The sequence below is a fragment of the Phodopus roborovskii genome, unplaced genomic scaffold, assembly GCF_943737965.1.
Source record: "Phodopus roborovskii unplaced genomic scaffold, PHOROB, whole genome shotgun sequence".
Lineage (NCBI taxonomy): Eukaryota > Metazoa > Chordata > Mammalia > Rodentia > Cricetidae > Phodopus > Phodopus roborovskii.
Window position 1 is genome coordinate 28,965,092 of NW_026126409.1, and position 16,322 is coordinate 28,981,413.

The 16,322-nt window shown below is 36.7% G+C and overlaps 1 protein-coding gene across 1 annotated transcript in view; it reads right to left on the reverse strand.

Moving 5' to 3' along the window:
• The window catches only part of Tnks (tankyrase), a 128,297-nt gene that overhangs the window by 37,033 nt on the left and 74,942 nt on the right, over positions 1–16,322 (reverse strand). Inside the window, exons 6-8 of the mRNA XM_051182269.1 lie at positions 3,656–3,750; positions 2,085–2,151; positions 1,602–1,788 (exon numbers count right to left, since the gene is read on the reverse strand). Of these exons, the coding sequence (XP_051038226.1) occupies positions 1,602–1,788; positions 2,085–2,151; positions 3,656–3,750 (349 nt within the window). The remainder of the gene's footprint in view (positions 1–1,601; positions 1,789–2,084; positions 2,152–3,655; positions 3,751–16,322) is intronic.

The window sequence follows — 16,322 nt, forward strand, 5'->3', positions numbered from 1 at the left end:
GAAACTGCTCCCTATAAAAAGCTACCCAAATTTAGGTAAAGTTGATATTTACAATAGAATATGACAACCTAATAAGATACATTATCTAGACTTCTAATAAGATTCCTAACTTATAAAATGATTGAGAGTGGAATAAAAGGACAACGATGACACAGGGATAAATATGAGCCACTACATACAGTATAAGAAGTAAAGTAGAAAACAGTATTATCAATTTTGCATAAAGTCAAATTTAGATGACTGAAGTTGCTGAATATACAGGGTTAGATAGAGAAATATAATCCAGAGGCCTCATTTAAGATACACAGCGATAACACAGGTGTCCAAGGTCACCTTTTTCCTACTAATTTTCATTTTTCAAAGGAAGCTCGAATACATAGAAAAAACTATAATCCAATATAGCTACCTAATGGGAATGAATGACTGGGGCGCTACAAAGGCTCACAAAAGGTTCATAACTGGGCTCACACTTGGTGAAAATATAATCAAGTCCATCTATATAAATTTCAATTTCTACATAATTAAAATTTTAGGAAGTGTACTCTTTTTCAAGATAAATGATGTAGGCATCACTTTGAGCACTCTTTTCTTTGAGGTGTCACTCAGTAAAGATTCTCTTACATGGTTTCTGATTCTTAGTCTCCTACATGCAAGGTTGAAGGCAGACCACAGGGCAAGCTAAAGCTAGGTGGGAGACACCTAGCTTACCTTAAATCTCCAATGCCCAAATAGAGAATTGCATGCATGTCAGGATTGGCTGTTAACACTATATATAATGTGACAACCTGACTGAGACCCAAACAGAAAGGGGACTCTAGGCAAAACGAAGGAAATCTAGTTAGTGTGGGCTTCAGTTAACAATGTGCCCATGCTGGGTTATTAACTGTGACAAATGGACTACACTAATGTAAAATGTCAGTAATACAGGATCCTAGATATGATGTAGATGAGAATTCTCTGTGGTAGCTATAAAAACTTTCTTCATATCTAAAACCACATGTATTTTCCATATATATATATGTATATATACATAACATATTAATATTTATGAAGATTATGTCCATCAAATCATCTCACTTAAATTTGGGACATAACACTCACATGTAAATAAAAACATGACTATGCAACTTTTTGGAGATGGACAGTTAATATTTGGCATCATCTTTTATTACTAGTGGCAGAAGAATATTCTGTGAGCCCAGAGCCTTTTGTTTTGATTTGTCACACAGGGAAATACTCAGTAAATGGTTGTTGATGGACATTATCCTTAGCTGTCAAAACAAAACAAAAAAACTCCAAACAAACAAAACAGAAACAGGAGCCTTGACAAATTAAATAGAATCAGACTTTAAATCACATGTCTATGTATATCGATGTATGCATGTATGCAGTATGTATAGTGTGTGCTGTTTATATGTGCTGTATGTATGTGTAACATATGCGTGTGTTACATGAAGCAAAGCATGTAATTAGAAATGAATATGATAAACTAGTGAGCATGTAAGAAGGGGAGAATGGTGTCTAGTTAGAAAACAGAAAACACCTGGGTAATGAAGCAGAACTGAGGCTAGCCACCTCAGGCTTAGGACACAAACACTTACAAGTCAGTCTTTCCCGGAGCTCAGGAGTTGGAGCCATGTCGACAGCACTTTTGCCATGGCAGTTGACCAAGGTAGGATCAGCACCATGGCTAAGTAACAAAGAGCAGACTTCTACACGGTTCTTGGAAGCAGCTTCATGTAGTGGCGTGAACTGCCACAGATCCATCGCGTTAACACAAGCTCCATGCTGAAGTAGGAAAAGCCTGACATTAGGAACCATTTCCAAGAGGGAGGCAAATCAGAAAACAAATTATCACTGAAAAGTTCAGCTATAACTTTTGGAATGTAATTGTTTTAAATTTAGCTGTTTTTTTTTTTTTTAAAGTTTAAGTTGAATGTTCAATGTTTCTAAGCAATGGAAATATTTTATACATTATCTTATTGTCAAGGAATATTACTTGTTAAAAAATCCACAAAGTATAAACAAGCTTAAAAAAAACAAAAGCCAAGCCAATACTATTCAATATTTTGGATTTCTCTTACCTTTAAGAGCAGTTCTGTGACTTCATAGTGTCCATATGAGCATGCATTATGAAGAGGTACAAGTCCGCTAGACAAAAAGAGGAAATTAAAACCCTGAAATTCCAACAGCCATCTGGTAGTAAACTGCTAAAAAGAAATATCTAATAAATACCATTTACAAAAATCATTTAAAGAATTTATGGAAAGAACTCAAAAGCGCAGGTTATATTGTACCTTTAGCATTTATCTTGTGGTCTTTCTGCATGATCTATGACAATAATGAAAGCTACCAGTCAGAAGAGTTTAAGGAAAGACCAGTGGACTAATAAACAAATATCAGTATGTAACAGGCACAATAACTGGCAGGGAACCAGAATAGTCCTACTTTGATCCACTCTCATGACACTTTTCAGAATAAAAGAATTAAACATTAAAAAAATTCCCTATCAGAGTACCCTTTCTAAGAATCCGCCCTCTTCTACTGTGTGCTTCTCGAGGACTGCCTTGAGACGGTACACCATCTGCTTTCAGATATGCACGAGGAAACAGGTGTACAAGGGCACCAGGCACTTGTGCCTTGCTCGATCTTGACATATGTTGCATGGGAAGAAAAAAACTTGACAAGCAAGAGACAGACAGCATGCAAAGGGGAAGATCTGAAATAGATGGATTCTCCTTCTTGTAACTGTCTAAAGTACCAAGTTCATTTCTATGCTTCCTGACATGAATGCAAGCTGAACCAAAGAAGTGTCCCTCTAGGGCATTTTTTCTTTACACTGTCAATCACTGAAGTCCAACATAATCTGCTTCACCTAGGTGGAGTTAATTATCCTTGACATCTTAAGGTCAGAGAAATGTTAGCATTCATTCAAGACAAAAAACAAATGTCCACAGATCATTGAAACTAGAAGGTAATTAGTAAGCTTCCAATATTTATCAATTCATAAAAAAGACAAACTTTTTGTTTCCTGTACCAATGTTTATAAGGATCATCTAGATTGAACTACTTTAAGTGGATTAAAAAAACACAACTAAATTTAAAAAATCATTTACTCATTAGTATAATTTAATAAGAGGAAATTCTCTTAATATCTACTAAGCTAGACAATCACAATTTTCAGTACTTTTAAATCTTTCTGAAATGCAATTTAAGAGATAAAAATGATTGTAACTGAAAAATAATTTCAAATAGAATCACAATAAATTAAATTGGTGTAACAAATAGTTGTGAATCTATAGTACATACATAAAGTAAGATCTGTCTGACGTTAAACCAGAGAACATTATTTTTTTATTTATCATTATTATGAGTATGGTGTTTGCCTACATGTTATGTCTGTATTGCATATTTATGTACCCAGATGCCAGAAGAGGGCACTGAATGCTGTGAAACGGGAGTCAGACATAGGCTGGAGCAGCCCTGTGCTAAGAATGAAACCTGGGTTTCTGAAATTCAGTGTTCTTAACTGCTGAGCTTTCTTTCCAGTCCTGTGAATATTCTCAGTGAGCTAAAACCTTCAGAATAGCAAATGATGAAAAGAGCATAATCATCTGTCCATGGAATCCTTATGGCAATAAATGGCTGCACCTACCCTTTGTCTTTTGCATGAACATCAGCACCATGCTGTAGAAGCAGCTGAACTATCCGAACTCGGTTGTAGCCTGCGGCCAGGTGTAATGGAGTAGACTGGAAAAGACAAAGAACTTCAGGTATTTATTTATTTATTTATTTATTTATTTATTTTTGTTTGTTTGTTTGTTTTTGGTCCCTACTCAGCTTATAATACACAAGGGATAGTCCTCTTTTCAAGTCCAGCCCTAGTGTTATCTGCAATGGCTTGCTTCTGGTCTGTCCCATCAAAACACATGTCACCAACGACAGTGTCCAGGTGTGAGGGCCATCTGGATCTTTTAGCCACAAGAGTTATAAACCAAGCACACTTTTCTTTATACATTCCTTAGCATCAGTTTAGAGCAGCATGGAATAGGCTAACAGATGTGCCTTACTGGGACTCAAGGCTTCAATAATCAAGTTCTACCCTGCAAGCCCCGTGTTGCGTCTCTCTTCCTTTGGAGCATGAACCATTCTTACTATGCTAAAAGTCATGTAAGGGTCATACTCCCAATAACTGGAAAGAAAAAAAAAAAATCTAACTTTCAAACTTTAATGGAAAAGGTTGAGAAGCATCCCTCAAGAACTATTTCAAGATGCTCTAATGGAAACAGCATACCCCATCCATCCCCTGTGACTTCTAGCATTAAGGTAAAACTCCATTGCTCCAGTGGCTCTCCCACTATACATGGCTTCTGAATTGGAAAGTTCCCTCCAGAGACAGTACTGCTATGGATGACTGCTCTGTAAGCCAGCAAGCTGTTATTTGGCAAACCTGACATTTAATATTTTGTGGAAAAGGTGGCAATTTAATTGACTATGAGCAAAAAAGATTTTCCTTTTTTATAATGCCCTTCACACAAATGAACTTCGTAACTTCTCTCATCTATTACTACACAGTTTACAGAGAACAAACATTTCTCACCTATTACTACACAAGAACCCCAGCAGGGAACAGAGCTTTAAGGCTAACCATTTAAGTTAGTGCTAAGACTCCTAAGTGCCATCAGTTGTATAACTATGTTTCTATCAATCTATGAATTTAGATACTGTCTTATTTTTAAGCTGTGTCTTAGAAAAGCTGCACATAAATATAAACAAATACAAAGCCTGAAAATTCAACTTTTTTGATCCATAAAATCATGCCTTTAAGGCTGGCTTAAAAAGTGAAAATATGTAAGTATTTTCTCAATTTTAGCTGGTCTCAAATTATCAGGTTTTGTTTTTTTGTTTTTTTTTTTTTTAATATGAATCATCCTCTCTAGGGTAGAACACCTTTTACATGTATAGATTAACATACTCTCTCCAAAAACTCTAGCAGTGCAGAAAACATGGTTGTACTTCTCTGCAGGCCAGAATACACTTTCCCAGGGGTAACCACAGCTACAGCTGCTCAAGGATACTTGGAGGTTTTCTGTGTCTCTGATAGTATGTTTGCTTTTCCTTGAGTTCCTTTTGTTGCTGTTTTTGTCAAACCAACAGGACTGCATTATATTCTTCTGTGATTTGAGTTTTTGTTCCTAATGTTATCATAGACAAGTCTGTCTTATTCTTTGTAATGATTATATAGTATTTCCATTGTGTGGCTGTACTATGATTATTTACTTGCTGCCTATAAATGAGTATTTAAGTATTTCAATTCTTGCTCTATTTTATCAAAGCATATCTCATTTGGATCTATTATTTAGTTAAAACAGATCAGTGTTTCAATGATACAAATAAAATACTACACCAGCTATTAAGTCAAAATTCCTAGGCAAATACAATAAACATAATCAGAGCTTTATTAAATTTCTATCAACAGAGACATGATTAATTTGCTATGACAGAAAGCTTTAAGAAGCTCTTTAAGACGCTGATACTTAGATGAGAATCCAAACAAATTAAAAGTCAGAGAATAAATATGGGCATGCATCTCTAGAAATAAGTACATCTCGTTACTTAGCCCTGACTTCAAGATCAGCGTCCTTGAAGTTTCTTAACTCTTTTTACAAAGTGTGTGTATGTGTGTGTGTGTGTGTGTGTGTGTGTGTGTGTGTGTGTGTGTGTGTTAATTGGTTAACTCAGTTAAGTACCAGGGTTTGAAACTATTACTACAATAAAACAAATGAGCAGGGAGATAACAGTAGAGAGAGGGGGATCAAATCCAGGAAGGCTGACATCATTTTCATTCTACATTCCTTCTTTTCCATTGGCTAAAAGTTCAGACTATAAAAGATCTTCAGATCCTTTTGAGTACCAAATAAGTATCTGTGGCAAGGAGCTCGTTGGTTCTAAGTATTCCAGTGCTCAGATTCTCAGATCGTTACAATGAACTACATATACCAACAGTGAGACCATACCATTACAATGAGCACCCCAGAAATGTTGGACTTCTTGATAACAGAAGCTGCCTAGAAGTACAGGATAAGGAAGAGTGATAAAATTGAACATGGAGAGCAAGTTTTATTCTGCTTCCTTCCCATAGCAGGATTTTTGCCTGAATCCCCAGGAAGATGGGCACTTGCTTTCTTCAAGTAAGCTCTTCCAATTGTGTCAACTACTTGTATAACAACTTCCTAGCTAATCTCTGGTTGGTCAGTATCACTTCTCAGATACCCCAAGTAGGTGCTAAATCCAGATATAATTTTCAGCCAGGAAGATCTCTCTTTAAAAAAATTCATAGGTGGTTGTGAACATCCATAATCCCAGCACTCAGGGAAGCAGAGGCAGGTGGATCTTTGTGAGTTCAAGGTCAGGATGATCTATAAAGCAAGCTCCAGGACAGCCAGGGCTACACAGAGAAACTTTGTTTTGAAAACAAACAAACAAAAAACCAACAATAAAACAAAACACCCAAAACCAACCAAACAGAAAAAACACCCCCCAAAATTCATTTAAGCACCTTAAGCACAATTTGTTGGCATATTCCTTGAGAAAGGTTCAATGCTGCACTGAGAGACTAGACCATCGGTCACTTAAAGCCTCTTCCTAATAAGAGCCTGTGGATTCTAGATAGATCCATGAGGAGAGACAGATGGGTGACTGGCAGTTTATAGCCTCAAAGAAGATGGTCTTCCAAAGTAACAGATTGCAAGTTCAAGCCCAGTCTAAGTAACTTAGCAAGACCCATCTCTTAAAGACAACCGTGAATCTATCTCTGTGGCAGAACACTTGCCCAGCATGGAGAGGGCCCTAGATTCAAACCCCACTAATGTTAGAAAAGTAATTTTAAAAGTATTTTTAAAGTGAAGATACAAAGACTGTGTATTACAAGTATGAATTAGAAAGATAAAGATGAAAATGAGTAGAGTAACCTGTGGGACAATGAATGGAGTTCTAAATGCCAACTTAATTCAATTTGAACATAACATCATTGTTGTATAAACCCAAGGAGATTCTTCAACCAGCAACCAACTTGAGTTTCTCTTTTTAACCTTGGTACAGAATCAGCCAGAGTCAAATATGTGAATGCAGTTTTAAGCATCCACTTACAAGGTATATGGGGAGAAAAAAGGTGCTTAAGTGTTCTCAAGACACAGTGCTAGCTTTTCAGTGTTTAGTAAGAAACAGCTTGCAGGCCAGGTTTGCTAGTCTGACTATTCCTTGGTATTTTGTGTTTTAAGGAGAAAAATCTTCAGACTACCCAATTCCTATGAATACCTTTTTACTCTTACTTCACGTTTAGAATGGGTAGCTGTTGGGTTAGGTTCGACCCTTTTCACGTGGTGCTGGGAAGTGAACTCCTGGTGCGGCACATGCTAGACAGATAAATTGAGAATTCTTAAGTTCATTTTAGGTCTTCATTATTTTTCTTACTGCCTCTCAGACTCTCCATACCTAGCTGTGCCTCTTAGACACAGGTTCATCCCTTAAGAACTTTCTGAGTATATGCTACTAACTGTTCTGTTAAAGCCAGGATTGTACCTGGTCATAATCCTTGCAGGGTGTTTTGGACTATCTTTATCATGCAATGTTTGATAATTTGTGAAGGCAGGAGAGAAAAACACTTTCAACTTAGATTCTAATAATTTGTAGAGCATATGTTGAAGTACCATTTCAAAATAAAATTGTAATAATGAATCCTAACAGCTAAATGATTTAGTACCCACTCTCTTCTCACCACTCAAATAATGTGGAAGACTGCAAGAGGCTAGGTACAGGACACAAAGTTTTACTGTTAATTTCCAGCACTTTGTCCCATTCTACTAAATATCATTTTCTTAGTGAGAGAAATAACATAGTTGACAGTTACTAATAACACCATAGAAATGATACATCTGACAAAACATTGTTTTAGTAAAAGTAATTCTCTAATCAAAGAATCAAACACATTTCCAACACCTATTGTTATAGAAATGAATATACAGCAGCATAACGATTTTATATGCTGTATTCCAACATAAATATGGACGGATAATGGCTCTAAGGGATTTCTGCATTATAGTGAGGCACACCCAGCTCAGCAAGAGCTGCCCTACAGAACTACTTTGATTAGATACACAATTAACCTGCAGGGCTTGAAGAGTTCCCTGATGCAGACTTAATGAGTTCCAACCTTCCATGATCCCAAACATTACAATTATAAGCTGCAAAAACTGGAGATATGGAAAATGGTGTGACCTTTATCTATCAAGATTTGGCAAGGATAAGGATGACAACAGAGGGCAATAAGGGCTGGAGAAGCCAGGTATATGTCCCTAGACAATGCCAGCACTTTCATACAGAGCAAGAGGACTGACATGAACTTTTTCCCAGATAACTACGTATGTTCTATCCACTGTGAAGTTATAGGCTCTTAAGCAATCCAACTAGTATTACCAGGAAAGGATGAAACAGAAATAACAAATTATATTACAAATTTGAGATGTAAAAACTGATAGTATATATGGCTCAAATTCTCTACTGTTTTGGCTGAAAACAAAACAAAACAAAAACAAAAACAAAAAAACAAACCTAAGATGTCAAGATTATATTAAGACATGCTATGACCATATAACTGATACAGTTGTAAGTTAAGATCTGGTCACTAGCTTCAAGTACTCACTTTTCCCCATAATACCATGACCTCAAAAATGTACATAAATGTGGTTTTTTGTTTGTGTTTTTGCCAGGAGAAAAAATACTGGGAGACAAATTCAAAATAGATGAATGCATCTTAGGAAGTGACTACATCTTGGGGTACTGGGGTGTTTTTAAATCCTCATGTCTTTCAGGTGGCTGTGAACAGGCAACTCTCAGCAGCCATCTGAAAGAAGCCACACTACTGATCATCTAACTAGGAAAAAGAAGTGTTTTCTGTTCTTCTAGTCAGGTACTCCGGTTGCCTACAACTGCCAAATGAAGCTGCCGACAGAAGTGTTACTTGGGCAGCTCTGTGCTCTGGATGCATACATATACACACGCACTTCAAAAGCATGCATCCAAGTACATTCAAAGACTTAAAAAATGCATTAAAGAAATGAATGAGAGATTTGACTTACTGGGTTATAGTATGTGTTCAAACTGTCCCATGCCCATTGATACAGTATTTCACTTAACTATCAAATGTTATGTGCAATTGGAACAAGTAACATTTAGGAATGAGCAAACTGAAAATTACATATACATATCACATGTTTTCTTTCTTTGTTAACTTTCTTTTCTTTTGGTTTTGTTTTTTAAAATAGGGTTTCTTTGTTTAACAGCCCTGGCTGTCCTGGAACTCCTTCTGTAGACCAGGCTGGTTTCAAACTCACAGACATGAGATCCACCTGCCTCTGCACCTTAAGTGCTGGGATTAAAGGTGTATGCCACCGCTGCCTGTGCCACTCCCCACCCCATCCATATGTCTTCATCATGGTGTTTTCAAAGCATGAGAGTTCTACTTTGTTTCTCATTGATCTACATATAAAATACTTGCATCAGATTCTCTCAAGCTAGAGGTATGGGCAATTAGTAGCTGATTGTGGGTACTGGGAACCAAACTCTGGTCCAATGTTAAGACAGTAGTATTTGCTCTTAATCACTGAGTCATCTCTCTAACCCACAGGTCTTGATGGCTTTACTTTTCTATTTCCAGAGTCTCCACTTTTTGTTAAAGAAGCAAATATTTACAGTTGCATCTGACATGAAAGACAACCCAATTTTCTAACTTTACCATGGTCCTCCTACTGTAATTTGTGGATTCTCACAGACACCTAAATACTCATACCATAAAAAGTCCAGGTCCTTTATATTTCATAAACACCAAAGAACAGTAAAACTTTTTAGTATGTTAACATCAATATTCATGGTAATATCTTAATCATTCTATCACTGCATTTATTTCTATCCTATGGAATTCAGAACAGCAGGCACATGGAAAGTGCTGAGTTTCTGTTGACTAAACACATGTAAGGAGCAAGAAGAATCCTGAAATCCAAGGAACTATGTTAAACAATTTTTAAAATATTATTTATATCTATATGTGTTATATCCACATGTACATCTGCACACCAAACGGGGGCATCAGATCCCGTGGGGCTACAATCATAGATGGCCATGAGCTACCATGTGGGTGTTGGGACCTGAACTCAGGAATTCTTGAGGACAGTCAGTGCTGTTAACTGCTGAGCCATCTCTGCAGTCCCCGAGATTAAACTCTTTATAAAACATCAGATATCAGAGATTTTCCCTATATGACATCAATGCAACAACAGGAGTGGGTGCAGAAGACACACATTATTCTTACCCAGAAATATACACTGCAATCACATGCCACTCATTCTTGTTATGTGAACACAGAATAAATTCAGAACATTTGTTGTGAAAGGATTTGTTAAAAGTTCAAAAGGCAAACAACACAGAGTGAGACAAAAAAGAACTTCCAAGAGTATTGAATGTTAGTAAATACAAAAATAAAAACAAAAGGCCAGTATAGTGGCACACTCCTTTAATCCTAGTGAAGACAGACAGGTGGATCTTTGTGTGTTCAAGGTCAGCCTGGTCTACATAGTGAGTTCTAGGGATGCCAGAGCTAGATAGTAAGACCCTGTTTCAAAAACAAACAAACAACAAAAATATTCAAGACAAAGCAACAACGAGGTGGGGGGATGCATTCAAATATATTCATTTATTATAGAAAGGAATACTTAGGGGAATACTGGGAGAAAAGAAAAAAAAAAAAAAAACCCAAGAGAAAATTACCACTTCAGATGTCAAAGCTAAGACAGAATATTTAGGTAATTATGAACACATCTGATATTGGCAGGAAGTAATACAGGAATATTTAAAGCCAAAAATTAAGTTTGAAAACACAGGAATAAGGTCATCAGAAAGGAAAAATTGTAATTGAGCTTCATTGAACTCATAAACTAAGTAATAACTCAGAAACTGTGTAATAAAATGGCTAATCATCATGGGCAGAAACAGAGGCATTAACTATTTAGGAGTGCATATTTTATTATCCTTCAGACTGTGTAATAATTTAATGAAGGCAGGATCATAGAATAAAATATTCTTGAAAAATTGTTTTTAAAGGAAAAATTTAAATTTCTAGAATAGCTAAGCTCCAATTTTGACTGAGATGTAAGATGTTAAGTGCAGATGGTAGGAGTCTACTGGTTTGCACCAACTCCTATACTAGATCCAAAAAAGATGGACAGAAGTGGAGCTGCTCATGCTCAAGTTCAGGCTGACAAGCAGTCACCAGCCAGATGTGGAGGAAGCAGCATGGGCAGTACAGGGAGATGAGGTAACAGCCACCCAACAGAACAGAGATTGTATAAATGGGCTAGTTTAAGTTATTAGAGCAGTGGGGGGCTGGAGAGATGGCTCAGCGGTTAAGAGCACTGGCTGCTCTTCCAGAGGTCTGAGTTTAATTCCATGCAATCACATGGTAGCTCACAGCCACCCATAATGAGATCTGGTGCCCTCTTCTGGCTTGCAGGCAGACATGTAGGCAGAACACTGTATACATAATAAATAAATAAATCTGAGAGGGGGGGGGGAGGGAGGGAAGCAAGCAATCAAGCAAGCTAGTGGGACGAGCCTAAGTTAAGGCCAACAAGAAATTACTACTACATATGGCATCCAACATAGGGGCTTAAATATACAAACATAGGGCTGAAAAAAGCTAAGAAACATTCTGGGCAAGGAGTCAGATGTGGCTTTCTGGTCCTGCCCTCTCTCAGGCGGGCCAGGGCATGGCAGTGGCCCACAGAGGTGTGGCTAGCCGGAGCCTGCCACCAGTGCCATGTGTCAGTGCCACGCACTAAGCTGAGCCCATGGTTGCCATGACAGGTTAAGATTTGTCTCATGCATTCTGAGAACACTGCAGACACGTAGTAAAGCCAGTCCAGACACAGAAAACCTCTAAAGAGGATAGTATGTTAAAAAATGTGCTTAGGTGCTACAAAAAGAAAAGAAAATGGGTATAGCCAGTGACAGGGAAAAAAAGTAGTTTAAAAATAATAAAAGTCTCTGAAAAGAAAGAATAAAGTAAGAAAAATAAGCCATATGAAGACAGGAAATTCATAGGGTGTCTAAATCCTGTATGGTGCTTTGTTGACTTTGAATTTTTTAAATGCTGTTTTTTTGTTTTGTTTTGGTTTTTTGGAGACAGGGTTTTTCTGTGGCTTTGGAAGCTGTTCTGGAACTCACTTTGTAGAATGGGCTGGTCTCGAACTCACAGAGATCCACCTGCCTCTGCTTCCCGAGTGCTAGGATTAAAGGCTTATTTAAAGGCGAATTTTTTAAATGCTAATGTACAAAAAACAGTAGCTGCTGAGAGACACTGGACTAGAAATTAAACCAATTTATATATTTGAAGAATGTCTTCACTTCAAAACAGAAGTCAGAAAATACATTGTATTGAAGGAGAGATTATGCCTTTGTTTTCATAGGAAACAAAAAGGTATGCTTCTCTTGAAAATTAATGAAAATTTGATCGGGATAGACCTCCTTAAAATCTTGGCTTGAAAAGAAAAAACAAAACAAAACAAAGACTACAGGATGGGTAATGTATATGCTGATCCCTCTACTATGGGAAGAGCTCTAAGGCTGGATGATAGGTGATAAATCTTGTTGGCTACAGAGTCCTCATGGCATATTATTACATTCCATCCTTTCATATGGCATGGATGGAGGTTTGGTTATACAGCCCAAACAAACTTCTGAAGTTCACAAATGCTTTTTACCTGGTCAAATATACAACAGAAAATTATATTTAGCTCACCTGTATACACTGTACATTCCATATTTGTGATGACAGATATATATTATTTAAAAGCTTGAATGTTTTCAGAACAAAAGGACTAAACACCAATGATGACAAGTAGCCCCATGTGATTCAGCCTCTCAAAATGTCTCTATTGCATTTTCCTCAAAATTGTGCATCCAGAACAACTTCAACGTTGCTAGTTGAGATGGTCCAGCCTCACAGATTACTCCAGCCAGGGCTTCAGATAAACCCTACACTTTCCCATTACACAGAGACTGAACAACATATGATACTGCTAGCTCTCCCAGGACTTGATCATTATTTCAATGTTCTTAGGGTCCCCTAGAGATGCCCTTGCCCCCAGATAACAGGAAGCAGTTTAGAAAACTTGACACCACCAATATTCCCAAAAAAGTTTTTTTTTTTTTTTGGTCGTTTGGTGGATTATGGATGTTTGTCATTGTTTAGGTGGGTTGGTTGCAAGCTGTTATTGGTCAGTCAAGGAGGAAACTAGGCAAAGGAGATTAAAATCAGAGATCTCATTCTAAAAGAAGAAGGGGGATATAATAATGGTAAGATAATGGGTAGATTATTGAATTTACTTTTAAACTAAAAACAATTGCTACTCTCAAATATTTTACATTAGTATGGGTTTTTGTATATTGGTGAATTTAGGATTATTTTTGTTATAACATATACTATGTATGTTTCTACTCATTTAAGATATTTTCATATACTGATACAAATTTAAGGTTATTTTGTTATACTGTATGTATGTTTCTACTCTTGTTTAAGGTGTTGTACCAATGCAGTTCATATAAAAATGCAATGCAAAGTTTTAGTCCTTGAAAGCTATTTATAATAATAAAGAAAGATAGGTTAGTAGTTAGTTATCTAACAATCAAATTTATGACCATGTTATGTATATTTTCAAGGTCCAACACAGATATATTTTATCCAGATATTCTTCAAATACTCAAGAAATATGGTACTTAAGATGTTTTAAGCACTTAAGGCTTTTTATGACAGTGAGACATATCTGCTCCTGGCACCACTAATTTATTTCAAAAAATGTGCATTAAAGAACCTCAATATGGAGTTTGCTTTTATTGTGGCAAAGTTATCCCAGTGCCTTAACTAATGACTCTATGCTGTCCAAATTGGATAAGCAGGACACAAAAGAAGACAAGTGCCAAACTTTACCAAGACAAGGTAGGACAATCCTTTAAAAATTTCCTGCTTCACAAAAAAGTCTATCAGATATTCTAGGCTTATAGGCCAAAGGTAGATGTCTCAAAGTGGCAGAGGAACCTTGGGTGACTTGATTGTCCAGTCAGCCAGCAGATTTTATCATTTCTATAGTTTGGAAGTTGCCTGTTCTGCACTTCCTATTTATTCAGGTAATATCCTTCTTGGGTCTCTGGTAGAGATTGAATGCTAGATAGTTATAAAATTTTCCCTATTACCAAATTCAGGAAAAAAAAACTTACATAAAACATGTAAAGTTTATAGGTTGAAAAACATAAAAGCTTAAGTTATCTATCCAAGAAGATGTTTTCAGGTAAAAAAAAAAAAAAAATAAACTTTTAGGGTGGTAATACAACTTATGATAGAAAATGGCTTAGGTAATACACTTTAGACTCATCAAGATAAGATCGATAATAGAGCAATTTCTCCAAATTTGACAAATGCAAATGGTCTTGACATTGTAAATGCTAATTCTTACTTAATAACTGTTCTTACTGTATACAACTGTATTGTATTAGAGTTAAACCTTTCCTTTTTATTTCCACACACACAAAAAAAGAGGAAATGTTGTAGGATATTTGTTCACTGAGTGAAAATGTATGGCTGTGATTGATGTATAATCAACAGCTGAACAGCCAATAGCTAGGCAGGGACCTATAGGCAGAGAGAACTCTGGGAAGAAAAAGGTGGGGTCACCAGCTAATGTGGAGAAAGCAGCATAGGCAGTACGAGAGATGAGGTAGCGAGACTAACAACAGAACACACATTAGTATAAAAGGTTCATTTAAATTGTAAGAGCTAGTAGGACAAGCTTAAGCTAAAGCTGAGTAGCTTTCACAATTAATAAGTCTTCGTGTGCTATTTGTGGTTTGGTGGTCAATGAGAAACTACTACAAGAATGTCAGCTCAACACAGCATGGCAAGGAAGCCCCTTTGTCTCAATTAAAAAAAAAAAAAAAAAAGTGAGGCCTGGTGGCATACACCTGTAATCCCAGAATTAGAGAGGCAGGCAGATCTCTGTGAGTCACAGGACAGCCTGTCCTTTCAAGTCAGCCCGAGAATTATGAGACAATGGTCCATACTACAGCTTCCACAACAAGATTCTTTTCTGTTGTTGTTGTTCATTTGGTTGGTTTTTCTTTTAAATTTTGTTTTGTCCTGGGAGGAGGGTGCAAGGGCAGAGGGCAGATTCGAGGAAATGAATTATGTGGGATTGGAATGCATGATGTTAAATCCACAAAGAATCAGTAAAAGTTATTTAAAAAGTCACTTTGAAATCACCAATCCACTTGCTGTCCTGATTTCCATTGTCTTTTCTGTCTATAAACATTCTTTCTTTCTTTTTTTTTTTTTTTTTTTTTTTTTTTTTGGACATAGGATTTCATTGTGCAGCCCAGGCTGGCCCTCCTAATTTTTGATCTTCCTGCCTCGGCCTCTCAAGTTGTCAAGAGTACAGGTGGATACCATAGTGCACAACTTTAAATTAAATTTATGGTGCTTTTGCCTTTTGATAAAAATGAAAGCTAAGTACAAAGGTAGAGTGTAGTGGTAAGCCATGATTTTCAGGACTCTAGAGGCTAGACAAACAGACATCTGTGGGAAATCAAAATATTAACCTAATTAGAGTGTCAACAAGTCACAAACAAAGAAAACTACGCTGCTAGTGTCCAACCTCACATACAACATTAAGAATACTACATCTCACTCACTACACATCTCTATGCAATTCTCCACCCACAGTGACTGTGTAAGGAACATTTTTCTAAAACTATTTGTGAATTTACATTTCCATGGGTCTTTGAAATGTACAAACCAAGAAGTGTAGTAAAACTAAGACCGAAACTACTTCAGCATTACCAGTCTTTTGGAAAGCCTCTACAAACAGGATCTGAGTATATGACCTGTTCTAATATAAAATCACTAACTTGCCACATAGAAAAGGGAGCCTTTCACCTTTTATAATGTAAACCAAGTTCCCTCGATCTAGTAAACACATGAGATCAAATATCTGAGAAAGAAAAATGTACTTATCAGCTTGGATTGCTCACGTTTTCTTGATATCTACTGCAAGAAAGCAAACAACACTGTCATAACCAGCTGGTGACACCAGTCCCCACTAGCACTGAGACCACTGTAGATTCAAACAACCGGTGCATGCTAGAATCACTCCGTGCCACAAATGAGCATAAAAATATGAACATAAACATTACCAATCTTAATGTATGCAATTTAATTTGTG